At 44.1% G+C, this 22,268-nt stretch overlaps 1 protein-coding gene across 1 annotated transcript in view; it reads left to right on the top strand.

Annotated features, from left to right (window-relative positions):
• Nucleotides 1-22,268, top strand: part of SLC24A3 (solute carrier family 24 member 3) — a 563,591-nt gene that overhangs the window by 73,222 nt on the left and 468,101 nt on the right. Inside the window, 1 exon segment of the mRNA XM_028523857.2 lies at nucleotides 7,808-7,936. Within this exon segment, the coding sequence (XP_028379658.2) occupies nucleotides 7,808-7,936 (129 nt within the window).

The raw sequence follows: 22,268 nt of genomic DNA, 5'->3' as shown, positions 1-22,268 counted from the left end.
TGGAAAGGGAGCTACTGAGGTAGATACATGAGGAAGTGTCTCACGGTGGCCAGACAGCACTGTGAAAACTAAGCACCATCTCTGAGAGTGCTTAGTGGCTATATGGTTCTCAGTGAGGAGTTGTTCTGGTACCTGGGGATGTTGAGGGGTCCTTGCATTTTGGACTTCAGGATGGAGAGATCAAACTAACCACTGTACTGGGAATTTTGAAGTCCCACAGTGTCTGTGAATGAATTAGGAATAAATCATTAGTATGGTGTAGCAGAACTTCTCAGACTTTAGTGGGCACTTTGAGCGCTTGTTAAAATGAAATCTCATGCAGTGGGCCTGAGGTGGGCCCTAAATTCTGCATTTCTGACAAGCTCCCAGGTGATGCTGATGTGGTTGGTCCAGGGACCACCCTTTGAGCAGTAAGGTTGTAATGCAAACAGTGTGGGCCAGGAACTCAGAACACCTGGATTCTGATTCCGGTTTACCACTAAAATTCCTGGGCCTATCATTTAAACTTAATCCCCCTGTCAAGAGGCATAACCCCTGTAAGATGATGTTTAATCACCTGAGGATCTTCCATGGAGATTCAGCTGTTTTCCTGGGGATCTCCTGATTACTTCACAGTTATGCCCAGGTTATGGCTCTAGTGCAGGGGTGTCAAACTCATATTCACCAGGGGCCATATCAGCCTTGCGGTTGCCTTCAAAGGGCTGAATGTAATTTTAGGGCTGTATAAATGTAACTACTCTTTAACTAGGAGCAAGCAGCTTAGCATTGCCACCAGGTAGAAAAAAGGTGCCAGGCCAGATAAAACAAAGTAGAGGGCTGGATTCAGCCTGTGAACCTTGTGTTTGCCACCTGTGCTCTAGTAAAATTCTATGACACCATGGGTCTAGAGCACCCACAGAGTTTCAGGCCAGGGAAACACAGTGAAGAGAAAACCACAAGCGGGCTGGGTCCTCCTAGAGCTTACAACCTGGTAGGGGGTGGGGAGGACTGATGTAATGAGAGTCAGTCTGTGTTATTCTGTCTGTGATATGTGCTCCTTCTCTTGAAGTTTGTGATCTGGGAGCTCCTGGGGAGTCTGGGAAGGCTGCCTGGAGGAAGCAGCCAGAGTCTATGTGAATCCCCCTACTTTTTCCTCAGTATCACAACTAGACCTGCCTTGTTTTGCCCAATAACCATGGCAAGATTTGCATTTGGGACCAGTTCGGACTCTTGGCTCACACTTTTGGGTTCGGAGCTGTGGGCAGTCCCTTGTTTTCCAGGACAGTCTTGCAGGGGCTCGCCCAGCCTCTGGGGACTGTGTAGGGGTCTGCGTCAGGAGGGAAAGTGGTGGTAGCAACAGCAGCAGCAGCAGCAGGGACTTGGGGGTAGGGGCGTAGTGAGGTAGTAGAGCTTTTCTTTCTCCATGGTTGGGTGTATAAATAGATCGGTAATGGGGCCAGGGCCAGTGTCTCTGGTTTCAGGACACTGAATACCACACGTGTGTGGTCCCCATCCCCTCTTTCTCCATGTGTGCCCCTACTCTCTCCACATCCCTCCTCCCAGCAACAACAGGCAGGGGTCATTTCTTGGGCCAGGTAGCCTCCCTTTGTGTGTCCTTCCAGCAGGACTGGCCCTAGGGATCTCAAGACTCCAGTGTATCCCATGCAGATTAAGGCTACACCAGACCTGGGATCTGCATTTTTAATCAGCCCCAGGAGATGCTCCTGCTGCTGCTAGGGGACACTGAGCAAGAGACCTCTGGAGGCCAGGGCACCAGCAGAAGGAAGTACCACTGCAGTGGGGCATGTGGCTCTGGCTTAGAGTTACTTGTCCCTCTTCTCCTCTGAGTGAAAGGGAGCCCCACCTGAGGGACTGAAAAACCTCACCTTTTAACAGGTATTTCCCTTGAAGACTGAGATGTGTGCTTTAACACTGGGATAATGTATAAATTCAGCATGAAAGCTGCTTGCTGTGGTTGCCATCCCTGAGTTGGAATGCATGAGAGGGAGAACTTGGCCTAGCCCAGTGGGGTCTCAGAGTCAATCCTTTACCCACTGAACAGGGTGTACAAATAGTTAGAGAGAAGAGAAAATTACAATGAGTTCCATGGCCTCTGCAGCTACAAGTTCTCTAGATCTGCTTTTCTCTGTCCTTCTGGAGCTTTGAGGCAGTGGAGGGGAACCCACGCAAAGACCATTTAGCCTCTGGCTTCCTCCTTTCCTGGTGGGTTTGGAAAGCTTACATGCAGCCTATACAGTTTGTGTTCCTTTTCCAGGACCAAGAGCAATGCAGAGGGTCAGGGATGCTCTTGTTTCAGCTGGAAAATATATGTGAAAATGCAAATACAGAAAGCCAGTGCCTCCCTTGCTCCCCATTTTCACCCACCTGTAGGCAGAACCACCAGGCTGAGAACCACTTTCTTGAGACTCCAGCGTGTGGTCAGGAAGGGGGATGTTGGGACAATGGTGCAGGGGAGGCAGATTTGCCAATGTCATTGAGTGTGCAGAAGGCTTGACCACTGACTCCAGGGTGATGACCAGGGTGCAGAGTGGAGACAGCTGTGTAAACCACAGGGCTGAGTATTTATAGCCTTGGTGTGCTGAGCCTGCCTGAGCCAAAGTTAGTCACTGCTGTTACTGGCTCTTGTCTCTTGTGGTGTTAAGTGTGTTGCATTAGGCATTACAAGACTTAGATTCCTCATCTGCAAATGGGGGAGGGGGAATGGAAGCTGTGGTGGGGGAGGCTGTTGTCTCTGCCACTCTGAGAGGGGCAGAGCTCTCCATCCCAGGTTTCAAGAAGAAATGCACAATTCCAGTTCTCAGGGAGGGGAGTTAAGACGACCTCTCAAAGTAAGCCTGCTGACCCCATGAGGCCACTTTCCCTGGGCTCCTAGAGCTCTGAAGCAAGGTGGGACATGCATACCTGGGCTTTAGAGTCAGATCTGGGTTTGAGTCCCAGATCAGTCACTTAACCCCATCAGAAATAGCAGTAAGATGGCCAAAAGTCCCTGGGAGAGCATGGGGTGGACAGTGCGGGAAGGCTGCTTGGCACAGACATCAGGGTCATGCAAGGTAATTATGATGACACTGCAGCAAATCTGCTCATCAGCTGTCTGTACATGTGTGTGAAGAAGTTAATCCCCTCTTCAGAGAACAGGCAAGCCCCACCTCTCTGCTGGGTCTGGGACCTGTATTTGAGAAGGTGGAAGCCCTGTGGGACAAGAGTTCACAGAGGAGAAAGTGTGTTAGTCCTAGGATGAGGACTGGGACCTGGGTCATCCAAGGAAATACATTCTTGGGGTCAGAAATCTTGGGGCCAGAAACCTTGGGGCTATCCAAGCCCCAGTCACAGGGAGGAAGAAGGGAATTGGGTGTGAGGGTGGAGAATGAGAGAGAGAGTGCAAGAAAGAGAAAGAAAGCAAAAGAGAGAAAGCGAGAGAAAGTGGGAGCACAAGCAGGAGAGGGTGAGCACACAGCTCTGTAATGGAAACTTGGCACCCAGCCTCCACTTTCTTTCCTTCCTTAGTGCCTGTGGCTTGAGTCTCCAGTTGAAAACTTCCCTTTCCAGCAGGCACCAGGTGTTATCTCCACAACCCACTTGTGCCCACACCCCTGGTCCCTCAGAGCCTGTAGCCATGCACACATGTTACCTCGGCTCACCAGCATGTGACATGGGACATGTGAGCCCGCTGTCTCCCTCTTCATGTCCCCACCCCATCCTCTGACTAATTAGGCCAACACATACTTCCAGGGCCTGGCAGATGAGGAGCCAAGAATGCAGTGGACAGAGGCCAAGTGTTTTTGTTAACATTGCTCAAGTATAGCTTTGTGGAGCAGTCTCTGCCATAGCAGAGAAGTCCAGAGAAGCCAGAGATGATGAGAAGAGAGCACTGAAAAAAACAAGTGTGGCCATCTCTTCAAATCCTTTTTGTTCCTTCCATGTCATGACTAATGGGACGAGCTTAGTTTCTAGGAAATCCACACTCAGTGGAGCATTATGCATCCAGTGGTATTTCAGAACCATTTTCTTTTTTCTTTGTGATGTTTTCCTGGGGTGATGCTCATGCCTCATGCTGTTCCTAATAGTTTCTGAGAAAACATCGTCCTTGAAAATAAATCCAGTAAGACTGTCTTCATCCCTAACCTATTATTATAAGGTGCAGGCTGCATTGTTGATCTGTCTTACTATAGCTGAATAGTGCAACCAGAGGAATTCAGTCCTCTCCAGGATCTACCAGACCTAGGCTCAAATTCCATCCTGTCCATTTTTGCTCCCTGTGTGATCTGGGTTGAGTCATATTTAAACTTTGTGTTTCAGTTTGGAACTAATAGTTCAAAATAATACTGTTGTACAATTAAACATGGTAAAGAAAGGAAAACTCTTGGCACATAAATACACACTGAGTAAATGGTAGCCACGGCAAAACTATTAAATGGAGTTGATGTGGCTGTGGATGGTTCTGATCTTAGGTAAATCCATTCTCACTTATTTACACTAAAGGTAAGTTGACCCCAGAACCAACTGCTTCTTCTTAGCTCACCAGGAATTTTGTGAGGACAAATGAAATGTAATATGGGATTGTCACATTTGGTCCTCAGTGGGAAGTGAATGCAGTGCTTTACTTTCATCATTCTCATTTTCTCAGACCCTGATCTCTGCATTAGTGGTCAATGGTAAATACATTTTTGTTGACATAAGTTTGTAGATGTTGGAATCCAGAGGTGCTGCTTCAATAGTCTCTAATTCCAGAAGATATTTGATCATTATGTAAAAAAAATCTTCTAATTTTCTGCTACAATAGCTGGCTTTATTTATACATCTCTTAATTGGTATCAGCTTTTCTTTCACAATTATAGAACCATGGAAACTTGGCTTGGGAAAGAATTTTGGAAGTCATTGGAAGCGACACTCTTGCCTCTTTATAAATCTTTGCATCGCTGTGTCACAAAGCACTTTTCTTTGACCCAGATTATGAGAACAGCAGATTGGCCAGTCTGTTGGTCCATAGCACAACTCTATCCTTGAATCTCACACAGGCTAGCAGATGCCTTGGGTGCCCTCCCTGCCCACATCATTCTGTTCTTACCTATTCAGTGTACACTGGCACTGTTCAGCATTTTGCACCTGTATCTCATTGTCCAAGGCCTTTTTCTGAGCACCAAAACCTCCCTTGAACATGTGGCAGGTTGTAAGTGCCAGAGAATTAGTGTCCCTTGGGAACAGCCTTCAACCAATGGCAGGCTAGGAGTAGGTAGATAAATATCCAAGCTTCCTCACCCATTGGGTGTCTGAGATGCATGTCTACATTGGCACCCATAGATTTCCAGAGGGGCCAAGCTATAGTTGATTCATCCTGGCAACTTGCTTGAAATGTACTCTATTGGCTGACTTCCTTTCCCTGTCCCATCTTTCTATTTCTGGATCGCCTTCTCCCCTCATCCCATATAAACCACGTGTGCTTGAATCCTTGTCTCAGAGACTGATTCTGCAAAAACCAGGTCTGAGACAAATGGGATGTCTTTCTCCACACTTTCAGAATTTTTTTTTACGGTAGTATGGTATTACATTCACATTTTAGGGCTGCTTGTTGGATTTTAAGGCCACTGATCTTATTGTTTCTTCATGAGTTTTTGAAATTTTTTTCTCTGCTTGTCACCAGTCTTAATCGTAAGAATTAACCATTCAGGTTAACCAACCTACAGAAATGCCTGCTTTACCCTTGAATTATATTTGGTATTATCCTCACAATTTTTGCTAAATTGATATATGTAGTTACTATGTAGGTGTTATGTTTCAGAGTCTAAAGTTCTTGTTTATTATAGTTAAGCTCCACAGTCTTTTTTTTTTTAGAAAATATCTCAAGTCTGTCCCTGGCCAACATACATGAGTTTTAATTAGCTATCCTGATAATTTTACATCTGAGAGCAGTTTCTCTTTGACTGAGGGAGACTGCAGTGCCTGAGTGGCTGATAGTTTTTGTGTCCTGTTGGTTTAGGTGAGATGTCTACAAGCATTGTAATTTTCAAAAACTGCTATGAGTCTCATTTTACTCATCCACAAAAAAGGAATAGTTATTTTAATGTGTGCTTACTGAACATCTACTCTGAGCCAGCAATCACCGGGTGATGGAGGAGCAATAGTGGACAAAGTAGACAATGTTTGTACTCTACTTTCTTTCCCAAGTGATGTCATGAAGTTCAAAACCAATAATGAAGGTGAAATTATTTAGGAAACTGTGAATCACTATGGAAATAGGGGAATGGGTATGATGACCTTTCGCTTTTCATTGACCATTTCAGAACACCACATTGATGGAGCTGGATTGGGTGCACCCTCCAGCCTTTTGTGAAAGCCCCTGAGCCCATGAATTAGGCCCTTGTCTTATACTTAAATCCATTTTCTAAAAAAAAAAATCCATTTACTGATCACAGCAAGTCTGGATATTCAAGAGGTTGCCATTATCTCATGTCATATCTTTGTTTTGTGCCAAGCTGCTAGAAAGAGTCATCTTTGCTTGTTTCCACCTTCCAGTGACCCCCTGACATACAGCTTTGTCATTCACTTGCCTTTGTCCTTGATTTGTCCATAGTTGCCAAGGCTGTTTAATGGCCACTCTTTCTCTTTGGGATTCTCTGTTCACTTTCAGTGATACAATTTTCCTTGCTCTTTTTCTTCCTTTCATGAACCTTTGGTGAATTTTTATTCTATTTTATTTCTGAAGGAATGTGGAGTTCCCCATGATTTCTTGTTCCATTCCCTTCTCTTTTATCCTTTCCCCTCTTTCTCTAGAAGGCCCTATTAATACATGTCTTATACTGTTCCCTGTTTGTTTATGACTGTCCTGATGCTTCCTGTCCCCTGAGGTGTCTGAACCCACATTTTCATAGGGAGCATACCCCACTTTCAGTGCTCTACAGACACTTCAAAATCAACATGTCCTTACCAGAGAACATACTGTACTCTCCCCTCTCATGTACTCTTCAGTCTCTGTTCTTTTTCCTGGCATTTCCTTCTCCACAGTCATCTCTGTTAGAGACTTCAGTACTGTTACATGCTTATCCCCTTCACATATTCTACTTTTCCTCATTCATGCCTTCATCTCTTGTTTATGGAAATCTCGCTATGTGGCATTCAAGGCCTAGGCTATTGGATGTCAAAATGGTGTCTTAGCTTGGGTAACCCTCCAGAAGCAGATCCTGATAAAGTGGTCAGTTGCAGGTAGGTTTTTGGGGAGGTGGTTCAAGGAAATACTGGTAGGAGAGTAGATACTGGTGGGCTGGAGCCAGTCATACTGACTTAGTGGATCAAAGTGTGCCCATCTCTCCCTGAATTCATGTTCAGTGAGGCAATGTTGGTAGCTTGAAATAGACCATGATGGGACTATTTACATCACAGAAATTGGCCAGTGGCTACAAATGAAGACTTTATCCCCAACAGAATTGGTTGTTAAATATTTCCTAGCATGTTTTATGGAGTGGGGAATTAAGACAGGGAAGGACAATAGCCAATAAAGTGTGCTTTATCATGAGAGTTACACTGTAAACCACTACTGTGGAATCCCAGTCAAGAAAACTCTGGAATCCAGTTTAAAATACATACCTCAAAGTCATCCCACTGGAATAGTGAGGCATTAAGGAACTACTTCCTACCAGTTATTGGCTGAGAGCTGCTTCTGTTGGGCCCAGTAGGATCCAGAAGCCAGAAGTACAATGGTAAGGCCTAAGGGGGTATAGGCAGGATTGAGCCCCTGATGGCTCATTAAGACACTGGGCACCCAGATTGGTAAAGGTTAATTAGTGATGTGTGGTTATTATCTTTTTCTCCTCAGACCTTGACTTCATGGATCTCATAGGGGAAGACAGACAGTGGACAGTGGGGAGGAAGTTAATGCAGGTGAATGAAACCCTGACTTCAGAAGACACAGAACTTCGAAGCAGCAAGAACTGCACTGAACCAGGTAACTGACAGCTGCACTCTGGGCAGTGGCTGCTGTTTTCTCTGGTTATGGCTAAGGAAGAGCTGGATGCCATGTTTTTTTTTTTATCCTTGGAATTTCTCTAACCCAGAGAGACTTTAAGGACATTTAGGACAAGTATCTAAGAAACTCAAAGGTGGAGATCCCAGGGGACTATTCAGATATGTTTCTACCTCTGTATTCTTTTCCCACAGGAGCTTCAGAAAAGATAATTCAAAGTCAAGAGAAATACAGTGTTAGGGATCCTAGTCATCACCTTTGGTATGGGAAAGAATAGAGTCAGATACGATATGGTGACCAGCTCCATGATGCTGGGTTCAGCTACACATGGGGCCAGCAGTGGTGGAGGGCTTCTGTTCCCTGTTGTTGGAATTGTGTTTTAGGGAGGTGATGTGATCTCCGTGAGTATCATTGCTCACTGTTATTAAGAAATGTCTCTTGCAGAATGATGAGTGTAGAACAATAAAGCACATTAGAAGTGACTGCAAGAGAGGAAATGACTCAGTTGACAGGTAGAAAAGGTGTCCAGGTTTTTAAAAAGAGTACAAGCCCAGCACATGCTGCTGGTGTTGGTAGGAGTAGGGCATGAGGGCCAGTGAAAGGGGGGACAGGAAATGATACAGGAGGGCAATGGGAGGAATAAACAAGAGCTCATCATATAAAGAATAAGGGCCTGGGAGGCACATTCTCGATTTCTTCATCTGTGGACTCTGGGGACTTCTGGGGCCCTTGACTGAACCAAATTTTGGTAGGGACCTCTGTTGATTTCTGGGGCCCTTGACTGAACCAAATTTTGTAGGGAAGATGGTCATGCCTGAACCAGAAAGGGTCTTGTTTAAATCCTAACATATCAAGGGCCTGACTGGAGCCTATCTTTAGTAAGCTGTTTTGACCACACCAGACTGTTGTAACCATTCTGTTTTTTAATGTTTTTCATATAAAATGTCTCTTACTGTGCCAATATTGACATTCTATGGTGACTTGATTCAAATTAAATATAATTAAAAATTCAGATTCTCAGTTGCATTAGCCACACATCAAGTATCTGAGAGCTGTTTGTGGCTCATGGATCCCATATTGGACAGCATAGATCATAAGAACATTTCCATCGTCTCTTGAACAGGCTGATCTAGTTCTCATTTGTCTTTGGACATGTTTCCTATCTTTCTAGCTCAAGGATATAGAGTGGATGTGTAATCTGAGAGCCCCATCTCTAATCTGGGTCTTGGGGTCACACTGACCTGGGTTTGAATCCTAGCTTAGAAACTTGGAAGCTATGGGCTTTGGGCAAAACAGTCAGGTTCTCTAAGCTTCTGTTTGCTTCTCTGTAAAACTAAGTTTTCTGTGAGAATTGGTAATGAAGTAGTAAAGTATTAATAGCTTAGTAGGAGCTGACTCATTAATTTCCTACTCTCTGTTTGGGCACCTATCCCTCCATTACAGGCAGGTCATGGAGCTACATTCTCCAGCCCCTCCTCATGGGAATGGACCATAGAACACATCTGACTCAATCAATAGCTTAGTTCCTCAGGTGGCCCAGGTCTGGGCAATCAGCTAGGTGCACAGAGAGGCTCAAGCACCATCTTCAAACACAGACAGGTTGAAAGATCTCACCATGACAATGACCATGGTACCTCTGAGGAATCCTGTTTCTATGAGAATGTGATCAGAACATTGCTGAAAACTCACTTCACTACCAGTTGCCTTGATCCTCTTTCCAGAACACTGTTGAAAGACTACTTCTTAGTGTTCACTGAACAGATATTTTATGAAAACCATTGAGAACCAAAGCACTCATGGCATCCTGATTTAGAATTAAATTTAATAATATTCATCATAATATTTATTTGTACACTTTGCAGAATTTTATTTGTATACTTTGCAGTGTGTCTGCAGAAAAATCTGGTCATTTTTTGGTTTTTAGTTGCTTGATATTTTAAGGAAGTGAACATTTCCTCAGAGTGCTTCTTTCAAATGAACTTTGGAAGAAGGAAGGTATTTAAAATGACAGCCTTCATCATGGGCTTCAGAGATTACTAGAGTCTCTTTTGATAGAGCTCAGCTTCCTGTGTCTGCCTGGCTTAATTGGGTCTAAGGTCTTTGAAGATGGAAAGATAGGCTGGGTCTGTGCAGCAGGACTGAGGAGACGCTGCCAGTGCACTGACTCTACGGGGGTGTGCCAAGAGCTTTCACTGGATCAGGTGTGTACTGAAATGGCTGTAAATGACATAACTCAGGGGAGAGAAGAGGGAATTCCAGGGGGGAATGGGTAGGGATTACAGGAACAAATTTGGAGGACACATGGACAAAAACTAGGGGTGGGGGGTAATGGGGGGAAGGGGGGAGGGTTGGGTGGGTGGGCTGGAATGGGAGTAGGGGGGAGAAAAATGTACTTGAACAATGATTAAAATAAAAAAAAATGACATAACTCGTTGAATGTGAATAGAGGAGGGAAGCCAGAGGTTCCTACAGGAGCAGCACTCTGGGGCAAGTCCAAAAGATGAATGTGGCCCACGAACAAGGGCTAAAGGCCAGGCACAAATTGGCCAGCAGGGAAGACTGGTCCAGGGCACAAGTTGTGAACAAAGTAAGTGTTGGGATCCTACTGTTTTTTAATTTAAACCATAACATCAGGGTCTGCTAACTTAAAATCACAGGGCTGGGCATGACCTACCTACAAAGCATGAAAGGTCCAAATCTCTCATCTTTTATGTGAAAAAAGAAAGGTCCAGAGGGGATAAATGACCTATCCAAGAATTTGATATAAAGTGCTTGTCAGAAGCCGAGTAAAGCCCTAACTACCACATACAGATACTCAATGTATATTGATAGTTGGGTAGAAAAATCTGACATTTGCATGATCTACAGTAACACTTTCCTGTAGATATATAATGCAGGCTACAAATATAATTTTAAATGTTCTAGTAGCTTCATTTAAAAAGTAAAAAGGAACGGGTGAAATTAATTTTAACAATATATTTTGTTTAACCAAATATGTCCACAATATTAGGAATGACAAATTTCAATCGCCTAATATTTTATCTGTAGGTTTTAACCCAGGAAGAACTAAGGTTTGTTAAAAAAAAAAGTCTTAAAAATCTATGCTTTATTGTACTAGCTCACATCACTTTTACTAACTTCCCTCTGTACTTGTAATTTCCATAATGATTCAAATAATAGCTGTTGACATTCTTAACTGGAATGAGTTAGATATTCATCGTGACCTCTTCAATTTGTATCAAATTATTCACTGAATTAGTTAGGGTAATAGCTGCTACAACAGACTAAGTCCTTCAGATTGGGGAGTTTAACACAGAAGTTTATTTTTTTCCCCATGTGAAGTTTTGATCTGTGGATGGCTGTGTTGTGAGGTGATGTATGGGCTTGGGAGCCCTCCATGTCAAGGTTTTCTCATACTCACACCTGGTTTCCAAGGTTGATGTGCTTCTATGCTTTAAGAGGAAAGAGCCTGGAGGATTTCAAGCCTCTGAGTTTTATGGACTCAACTCTCACTCTTTCTCACATTCCACTGGCCAGGGCTCAGTCAATGACAATTTCTAACTTCAGGGGAGGCTGGGACAAGTCTGTTAGCAGAATGCCCTGGAAGGGAAGGCAGGTTTGGTGAACAGCTACAATATTTCCCTCCAAACTTGTTCCTTTTTTAGAAAAATGAATGTTTCCTTTTTCTTTTATACTTATTACAAAAGCATTATACTTCCTCTATAGAAAAACTATACCCCATATTTATATCTTCTGAGACTGGCTTAGCTCTTGGCTCAACCTTCATGATGTTCATCTGATCAAGATGATGCAATTCATTTTTCTTTTCAGTTTGGGAGGATCACAAGTGAGGTAGAAATTGTCCAAGGTGTGCCCCTTTGCAGATTGCACCTTTTCTTTGTAAATACAAGAAGCCTAGGAAAATAATGAATGCTGAGTACAGGTGAAGTCATTGGCAATAATGTGGGAAGAGCTTGAGTTCCAGAGAAAATACTAGGATCTCAATTCCATCACTTTCCACCTGTGTGATGTGGGTGAGGATCCTAAATTCTTTGACCCTTATTTCCACCATCTATAAAGTGCTGATTAAAGGTGCTTACTTCACAGAGTTGTGGTAATCATGAAGTGAAGTAGATTTCATGAAGGAGCTGGACCCTCAATTGTAGCCTGTACTTCATAACTAGAAATATAATGGGTATACTTGATGGCAGTCATTTATAGGGACTTTACCACTCTTAGGCACATTAGAACATTGTGGGTTATGAAGATTCTCTTAAGGATGGATAGGTTATTTTTGTGTAGCTCAGCAATAATGCAGCATTTTACAGCTGTTTGAAGGGGACATACCCTGGGATTAACTAGGAGGCATCTGACTAATGCTGTTTTCTGGCCTAAGAGGCCACTATATAGACAAACAGGATGAAATAGGGAGTACAGGATTTTCTATTTCACATTGAGAAGAGATTTTCTACTTCACATTAAAGTCTTTAAGGTTCAGGAGAAAGGGCGAGACCATATTAATTTCTTCTGGCTTCAACATCCCTTAAGGACTTTTTAAACTGAGCATTTTTTGAAACCCAGTTCTTTAAAAGCAGCTTAGGTAGTCTCACCCAGTGAATGGTACCCAGAATATTCCTGAAATATAAATATAAAATCATAAGTTCTGCTCTTAGGTGCTTCGGTAGGCCTGCTTATTTGCAAAGAACTTGAGGCATTTCAAAGCATTTTCATATTCATTAGCTCATTGGAACATATTTGGCCCTTGGAATAAAAATACCTGCAACTCAGGAATGACCATATTATTGATAGAAAGTTAGACTGAGACCAAGGCAAGCTGAGTTAAAGAACTGAGAATTCATAGTCATAAATGTGGAAAAACATTTAGGGATTATTTATTCCTCTACAAAGGCAGAGCCAAGTAGTTGCAACACAGACCACAGAGCCTGCAAAACCTAAAACATTGACTCTGTTGCCCTTTCTAGTTCACTTCCTGTACCTGTCTGAGGTCCTGGGACTGGTGCCTCATGTGGCCTGGAGGGAGGTTGAGGCAACGGTGATGTTTCCACCTTTCTCTCTGCCCTTCCTGACTCCTCCCCCAGATGCTGCCTGGGCCATGTTAAACTAGTGCCATATTAAATATTTTTATCATCACCCCTGGGCTAGGTTCTGTGACTTGGGTACTCTACTCTCTTCACTCCCACCCTGACACACAGTCACAATCAAAAACCTTCAGCATTTGCCTGCCCCTGTGTGCAGGATTTGTTTAAAAGCAGAAGAGTAAATACTCATCCCCTAAAAATACTTGAAAACCAATGGTCTGGACTAATTTCTTACTCTGGAGCGTCTGTGTGTCCAGACCAGCTGTCCACCCAATCCTCCATGTATACCTTGGAATTGCTTCCCTCTTGGGTCTGAGGGTGAAGCATCCACATGGGGTAGGCTGAAGGTGAGTACTTTCAGCCCATGTCACTTGTGGGTAGTTTCCCCAGGGCTCATTTTGCAGGCATGCTGAAGCAGTGAGCCATGAGCTCACTTGTGTGTGGAGGCCATGGTCACAGGGACACTGGCCATGGGTGAGCTCAAGGGGAAGCCATCCCCTGGCCCCCATCATCCCTTGACTGGACCTGTGTGCTCTGTGACAGTGATGGTTGCTTCTTCCTCCTGGTGAAGGAGCAAATATGGCCATGGCTGTGTCTCTAGCCTTATGGGGGTTAACTCTTGCCTGGCCCTCAACTTTTCAGTCATTCCCAGAGCAGCAGTATGCATGGAGTGACTAGGTACTCCTTTCTTGAATTACACATTCAGAAATTATCCTGTTCTACAGATAATTTTATTTCACTAATGAAACCAGGATGAGGTCTGGAAGTATGACTGGGCATCTGTCCACATGGACTAGTACTTGCATTTCCAGACTCTCCAGCCTCTAGACACAAAGTTGAGCTGTGTCCCCTCACTTTGGGTGTGGAGTCAGACTTAAGGCACATGTACAAATCAGGTCCCACGTGTGGGCACCCTCTGTTCTCATCTAAGTGCTTTCAGGTAAAGTGGGGCAGCAGTTCTCAGAGTGGGGCAGACCACCAGCAGCAGCCCTGCATACTTGTCAGAAATGCACATTCCTGAGCCCTTGTGAAACTTAGTGAGTCTGAACCTCTGGGAAGTGGGCCCAGCCATGTAGGTTCTCACAAGTTAGCTCACCAGGGGCTTGTCAGGTACATTCCAATGGGAAGAGCCCTGGCTTTGCTCATTGTAGTCATCTGGGGAGATTTTGAACCCAGGCCCCACCCCAGTGGAGACAGCCTGAGTCTCTGAGACTGGGAAGAGGCATCAGTGGTTTGAAAGTCCCTGGTGATGCCAGGGCTGAGCCCACCACCTGAGACCACCTCCAAGTGCTGGCTGGCTCTGGAGAGCTGTCCTGGAAGTCCAGCGGAGGGGTGAGGGGAAGATAGCTGGGCCTGTAAGCCTGTCAAAACCCATCTCCTACTATTCAACATACAAACAAACAGGATGTCAGCCCAGTTGAAGACACCAAATCTATCTTGCTATAGGTTCCTCATGCATTCATCATTCCTCATCAGCCACACCATAGTTGCTTCATTTTAAACTCCATATTGGGGGTGTCTGTGTTTGTTTCTAATTTTTCCCCTGAGAAACACTAGGATGGAGTTTCATCCTGGACGTATTTTAATATGTGCAGTATATGAGAGTCAGGTGGGAATGCTTCTGTCTCTCCCTATCAGCGGATGTAACCTTGCCTTCTAGAACTCCATTGGTTGGTTGGTTGCCTAGCATTCACCTCTCCCACCCATACCTTCCATCCTTCTCAGAAACCTGGTCCCACCAAGGTACAGGACTGACAATGTGCCTGAGGGCAGGGCCCAGGGGTGCTGACTGCCTCTGTCTGCAGCACTCTGGATATGACTGGGACTCTCCCAGGACTGTGGGAGCTTCAGGGTAGGATAAGGGCCTGGCCTCTCTCCCTAGAGGCTCATGGCAGCCTTCCAAGGCCTCAAGCTTTTAAAAACAGCCTCCAAGGAACAATTAGGGAAGTGTGGCTGAGGTCCTATGAGAAGGGCTTGTCTGAATTGACTCACTGTTTTCTACAGACCACCTGCTTGGGCATCAGTCAACAAACTTGCTGCTTTCTTCTAACTGGGGGCTCCCTGTAGCAGTAGGCCAAGGGCCACTCCTCCAGTTTGCATACCCTGAGGCAAGCCCCATGACTGGGTTCACATTCCACCCTGGGGAGTAAGTTTTAATAAGTACATGTCTAGGTTATCATATTGGTGCTACTGAGGTCCCCAATATATATAGTATTAAACCATCAGCTTGGCAGAAATTTCTATACTAGAACAAATAAAATCCCTGAGTTAAAGATTAGTAGCTTTTTTTAGAAGCCAACTCAGAACAAAATGAATGCAAGTCCAGCCCAGGGGCTTCTCTCTCCCTGCCAAGGTCTTGTGCACAGAGCCCAGTCTGGGCTTCCCAGCCCTGAGCCTGCAGTGGGACCTCAGGGCTCACCCAGCATCCATGCCATTGAGATCAGGGACAGTGGGCTGGGAAAGGGAAGAGAACAGACTGCAGACCACAGGGTCAGGCCATTCTGGCAGGAACAAAGGACTGGAGTCCAAGGAGCCAGGGTGGATTCATTTAAGCCTTAGTTACCTCAGTTGTTAAGTGGGTGATCAGAGTACTCACTCTGCTTCAGGGTTATTGGGAGAACCAGAAGATAAGGGTACCCCCATTTTATAATTGTGAAGTGGTTCTGGGTATAGTCATGGATGTAGACCAAGGTCCCACAGACCTGGGGAGGAGTCCTGACTTTGACATCCACAGGTGGTGGGACCCTGGACCAGTCATTTAACATCTCAAAGCCTTGGTTTCTTCCCCTATGAAGTGGGGATAATTCATGGTACAAACAGAAAGTGTTGCCATAAAGAGTCAACAGAACAAATTGTATAAAGTATTTAGAGCACAACTCATGAATGGATGTTTATTTCATGAGCACTCACTATGTGCTCATCCTAAGGTGTCTCCCAAACAGGTTCCCAAAGTAATTTGCAGAAATAAATACACTCCCTCTCACATAATTTAGCATATATATCTTTAACTAGAGTTCATTGTTTGTTTATCCTTTGAGGGGGTAGCATTTACTCACAATGAAGCACATAGGTCTTAAGTGTGCCATCAATGAGTTCTGACATATGTGTACACCAGTACTCCCAACCCTTATCAAGATAGAAGGTATCATATGGGGAAATCTCCTCATGCTCCATTCTCAGGAAATCCCTAGGCCAGTCTACTCCCCATACAACCACTCTTCTGATTTCTATCACCATAGATTAGTTTATGTCTGTTCTAGAACTTTAAATACACAAATCACACAATATGTACTCTCTGTGTAAGCCTTTTTCCTTAGTATGCTGTTTTTGAGATCCATTCATTCATGTTTTTGTGTGTGGACACATTCTTGACTATACACACACGCACAAAGATAGACATTTGTGCATACAGATTACACATACAAGTATGACAGATGTTAATATGTCAGGTGTATTTTTGTTGGGATTTTGATCACTTTTCTTAGATACTTATTTTAGGTCAACTTTCAAATAGATGCTTGTGTTCTCTGGAAAGTTAGTTTGAGCTTTGGTAGATGAGGGAAGGTAAGTAGCAGATAAGGGCAGTCATCCCTAATGTCCCTTCTCACTTCCCTCCAGAGCAGAAGCATGAACTGGACTCAAAAAGCTTGTGGTTGGTTGTGGGAAGGGGACAGAAGGGAAGGGGCAATCTCCCTCATCCTTCTGTCCTTATAACTGGTTAGTCCACTCCAGATGCTACACTGCACATTCAGTTTTTTAGTTATAACAAAAAATGGGGGAAGGAGAACTGAGAAGGTGGAGAAATGGGAGAAGCATTGGGTAAGCAGCCTTGTTCATTATGCTGTGGGCACTGCTTCCAGGGCTCAGGAGAACCATGTGACACTCTTCTTTGGTGCAGCTAGGCATGCTTCTTGTCACAAACACATCATCAGAGAGAGGAAGGTATTGTGTCTCCAAGCACTTGCATTGGAAACAAGATACCTTTTTAGGGAATGGGAACAGCCCACTCTAAAGTGGGAGCTGTGTATGTGCATGTGTCAGGGTCTTGGAAGGGGTGAAATACTTTTCCAAACAAGCTCTGTCCAGGCAGAACCATTTGTTGGCATGGGTCTTTATTTGTTTCCCTGTGTTCCTTGTTTACTTGTCAGTTGATGATTCTAATTGTCACAAGCTGATTGAGAAGAGGTAATTGAGATGCACAATGATGGCATATCCTTGGCAATCATTAAATTTCTTGCTGTAATCATCAAATTTCTTGCTGTAATCATCAAGTACCTTGATTCACTTTTGGTTCTCTTAGAAGCAAATGCTGAGATAAGGATTTGGGTGCATGTAGTTTATTTGAGAGTTGATCCCAGGACATACCAGCAGGGCATGGGGGAGTGAGACAGGGAAGGAGGACAAGGTAGCCAATGCATGGTGTGTCATCAGCCAGTTACCACTGTGGGCAGTGGGGCTTACACTCCTGGGATGCCTGGTATAGAGTGTAGAAGACACCTCAGAGTTCTTCCATCCAGAGGTGAGGGAACTGAGATATGCATACACCCGCTTCCCTCAGTCATTGGGAGGGCTGTTCCCAGGGATGGCAATGCTCTGGCACACCCAGCCTGCCCCTCCTGCAGGTAGAGCAGTGCCTAGGAGCAGAAACAGCCTGTCAGTGAAGGAGTGCAGGTGGTGGCAGTTGGAGGTTGGGCCTGTGTGCACCAGAGAGTTAAGCACAGGGGAAGTGAGTGGGGCATAGACAGTGTTTGCTAAACACTTACTTCCTCCTTCCCAACTAAGTGATTTCAATGTGATCAAATAAGTAGGAAAGCTCATCCTAACCCAGAAAGATTACATAACAACACTTTGCACTTCCTTTGTGTGTCCATGGGTTTGTCTTGCTAGGTGAAGGGATGGCTCTTGGACTCACCCCACTGGTTTTCACTGTATCATCCTGTGTGTTTGTGCAAGTGCTGATGTCTCGCCAACCATTGTGCTGCACGCAGAGGGCTTGGGCTACATGAGCCAAGGAAGCCTTCCAGGCCAGGGTCTAAGTAGTGAGGCACTTTTCGTGAAGACCAGGAAACATTCCTTTCCTCCTCACTCATCTTTGACTGCCTCTGGGCATGTGTTGGATTTCTGGGAACCCTAGGAAAGCTCAGAACCTGTCAAAATTGAAAAAAATAAAAGGGGAACACTATAAAATTTTTTCCTAAGCTCCTTCTGCTAGAAAACAGAGCCCTTTGCTCACCAGGCAAAGGATTTGGGTGCATGTTTATTTTGCAATCAACTAAATTAAAAGAGTTATTTCTACAAGTGTGTTGCTGGGGCCAGGGGCTTGGAGCTTATTTACACTTGGGAAGAGAACTCAATTTTAGCCCTGAATAGAAATTAGGAAATGTGTCATTGCAGATGTGTGGCCTGTCCTTTTCCCTCTGGCATGTGTGTTATCTTAGGGGCACACACTGGCTTTTCTGGCTCCAGCATCAAAAATAAATGTGTCCGTATCCTATGGCAATTGTTTAATCCCTCACTGGGCTCTACCTTGTGTGAAATGGAATCTGTATTTCACACAAACCATCTTTCAAAGTGAATCAATAGTATTCAGGTCCTACGTGCTTTCATATTTCCAGAGCCTCATAAATGAGGGACTTCAAAAACCTTCTAGGAAAGACAGATCCAACTTAGGTATGCTCTTCAGCCCAAAGCCTGGCATAATAGGAGATAATTCTCACCTGAAATTTGAGGCATCTTGATCCCTTGAGGGCTATGGAATACAATTTGTAGCCACAGAGGAAGCAAAAACATGCCCACAAGTGCACTGATCTTTCTCTCAATAATAGGCTCTCATTCTCTTCCTCTTGAATGTGGCTGGCCTTTGTGACCCATTTCTAACAGATAGACTATAAGTGTAGAAGTTATGTGACTCAAAACTGGGTCATAGATGGCAGTGCAGCTTCCACCCAGCTGTCTCTCTCAGGATGATTACTCTAGGAACCTAGAGCCATGCTGGAGGAAGCCCAGATGTCACACAAGGCTACTTGTAGGTGATCCAGTCAATAGCCCCAGATGAGCTCCTAGCTGATAGCTGACAGTATCAACAACCAGATATGTGAATGAAGATTTCATCTAGCCCTAGCCATCATGAGACTGTAACCACATGAGCCCAAGTGAGAAATGTCTGAGCCCAGTCACCCCCAGAGCTAGGAGAAATAATAACAAAAAATGAGTGTTGCTGTTTTGCATTGTCATTTGAGTTGCTTTGTTCCACAGCCATACTGACTGGTACATGCACACACTCATGGTCACACTGCTAAAGAACTTCTGGGGCCAGTTATAGATCTCCACTGTTCATCAGTTACTTCTTTTGTCTGGTGCAGAAACTCACTTCTTGCTCCTTAGGAAACCAATATCTGAGAAGAGAGAAGGCAGGCATGTTTCTCAGATTCCAGAGTCTCCAGCTTGCTTGCCAATTTGGTACCCTAGAAGCTGCATGAACAGTTTACTAGCTGTTTTGAGTTTAACAGTTTGGGGATTGAGGGCCTGTTCCATGTCTGGATGTGAACAGTGGGGACAGCAGCTGCCACCTTTCTCCATTCAGAAGAGATCACAGTGGTGACAACAGCTGTGGGGAAAAAACCTCCATATTGTTCCCATGCTTTTGGCTTTTGTCTCTGACTCTGCACATCTAACTTGCTTTCTTGTCATGACGTCCAAGATCTGGCTTCGGCCTGTGGAAGTAGCCAGCTGTCAGGTACAGAGCAGTGTGGCTCTACAATCCTTTCCATGCTTTGGCCCCATGGAGGGCAGGTCCCTGTGTGCTTAGCCAGGAGTCTTCTCTTTCACTTCCTTCTCTGCACCTCTCCTCCTTCAGCCTAGAAATGGCTCCACCATTGCCTTACTGTCTTGGGGAGAAATGTGAAAATTCATGTGCGAGAACTTGAAAATCTGCAAAGGATTGCAAAAATGGAAGGTACTATTAAGGGATTAATATGCAATTACTGGGTTCAGCAGGATCACTACACCTATGTTTCTGTTTTATTTTCTCTAAAGACCATGATTTAGAGTCACAAATTCTCATCAATCAGAGACTAAACAACGATGAGGCCCCACAGCCCATATAATGCCTGCATTCTCTTTGCAGCATCACAGTATCACCTGAAAGTGGTCCTCTGTCATATCCTTGAATATCTTCAGTGACAGGGACTCACTCCCTGCCTCCCTTTATAGGCCTTTTATTCCCTATGTAACTGGGATTGTTAAAAATGTTTTCCTTGTGCTGAACCAAAGTAACCTTTATCTTAGTCATCCTAAGTTCTGTAAAATAAATCTTATTTCTTTTCTGCATGGCACTCCTTTAAGGGAAGTTATGAAGGTCTTGCTCAGGCTTTCTTCTCTTCCAACCACCACCCCATATGTCATGGTTTGGAGACCCCCTCACCATCCTGGTACCCTTCTGGGCCAAATGTTAATCTCCTCAACTCTTAAAAACCAGTCTCCTGTTATTGTTTGGACAACATGTGAAGACATTAGACCTGATTCAATCCATGCTCAACTGTTAGATACAATTATTTTAGATGCAAACCCAACATTTCTAAGCTAGGACTTAAATCCATAGTTTTTTGTTTGTTTTTTTTTCCTGTAAGTACAATGTGAAGGGACTAAGCATTTGTCAGATGTCTCCATGGAGTCAGGGCTGGGTCAAGTGCTATACGTGTAGTGTCACCTTAATTCTCCTAACATACTCATGAGCCAGACCTTCCTTGAACACCCAGGATATGCTGCAGAAGTGGAGTTAAAACTGAACCATACCTAAGTGTCCCTTCCTAGCACCTCACTTTTCCCTGTGCTGAGCTCCTGGCAAAAATCTGGAGTTAATGAATTACTTCTACAGGACTGGCCTTTCCTGAAGGCGTCAACCCCATGTGAGCAGGCACCAGCACTGTTCTGCTTGGTATTATATCCCTAGAGTCTAGAATCAGGGGTGTCCAACCTGTGGCCCATGGGCTGCATGTAGCCCAGGGTGGCTATGAATGTGGCCCAACACAAAATCATAAATTTACTTAAAACACTATGAGATTTTTTTGTAATTACATGACACAATGTATTTAATGTGTGGCCCAAGATGATAATTCTTCCAGTGTGGCCCAGAGATGCCAAAAGTTTGGAAACCCCTGGTACTTGGAACATGGTAGCTGCATCTTAAATATTTGCTGGTGTTAAATCTTTGCACAATGAATGATTGAATGATTGAAGGAATGAATGAATCCCATAACTTCTCTGTGACAGGGTTTTTTTTTTTCAATTTAATGTGAAAGAACAAAAATTACAGAAAACTACATGGGAAAATGTAACAAACTCCAGTGCATTTATTCTCAGCATTAATTAATGTTAACCTTCTATTTGCTTCTAATATTTTTCCATTTATAAAAAATAATATATTGCAGATCAAGTTGACATCCTTTTTATTTGCGTCACAGGTCTTTTACCTTCAGAAACAATCTCTGTCCTTTTGGGGTGTCTGGCCTGTGATTAATCTTTTTGCCTCAGGTATTTGTAATTTACACAAGTGCTATTTTACTGTACTAATATTTTGCAGTGTTTTTTTTTCCACTCATAAGTTTTGAGTTGGATGGATATGTGCTAGTTCCTTCATTTTAACTGCTGCCTTGTTTTCCATTATATAGCTCTATTGTCATTTATCTGTTCCCTCATCATATTGTACATATGTGGGCTGTTTTCAGTTCCCTGACATAAATAAATCACATTCCTGCCACCCTAGTTGTCAGGCAAGGTAACTTAGGACCAGCAGTTAAATGACCCACCTAATTTGTCACAGTTTTCATAGGTAGTAGAATCAGAGAAGGGCCTATATCTTCCATCTCAGGCAGTGGTCTTTCTCATTGCACTGCAGTCATCCTCCTTCAGGAAAGGAGATGGTAAGTTGAAGGAAACATTAGTGAGCTTTATCTTTTAAAAGCTTCATGAAGGGGAATGACCATTTTTAGATAAGAATATAAATGATGTGTCAAGGCTGAGAAAAGACCTGTGTGTGATAGGGGAGCTATCCTGGACCTGAGTCTTATCTCTGTTGCCACCATGAGGTATGAACAGCATTTCTACTGAGGTATCTACTGGGTGGCTGACCGCTTGCTCATGGTTTCCTGGGCAAAGACGACAAAATAAGTGTTACAACCAATGAAATGGTGGCCTGCAAAAGAGGTCAGGGCTGA

This window comes from Phyllostomus discolor, chromosome 9 (assembly GCF_004126475.2).
Source record: "Phyllostomus discolor isolate MPI-MPIP mPhyDis1 chromosome 9, mPhyDis1.pri.v3, whole genome shotgun sequence".
Classification (NCBI taxonomy): domain Eukaryota; kingdom Metazoa; phylum Chordata; class Mammalia; order Chiroptera; family Phyllostomidae; genus Phyllostomus; species Phyllostomus discolor.
The sequence above is the reverse complement of the archived record's forward strand: the minus strand, read 5'-3'. Positions and strand labels throughout refer to the sequence as shown.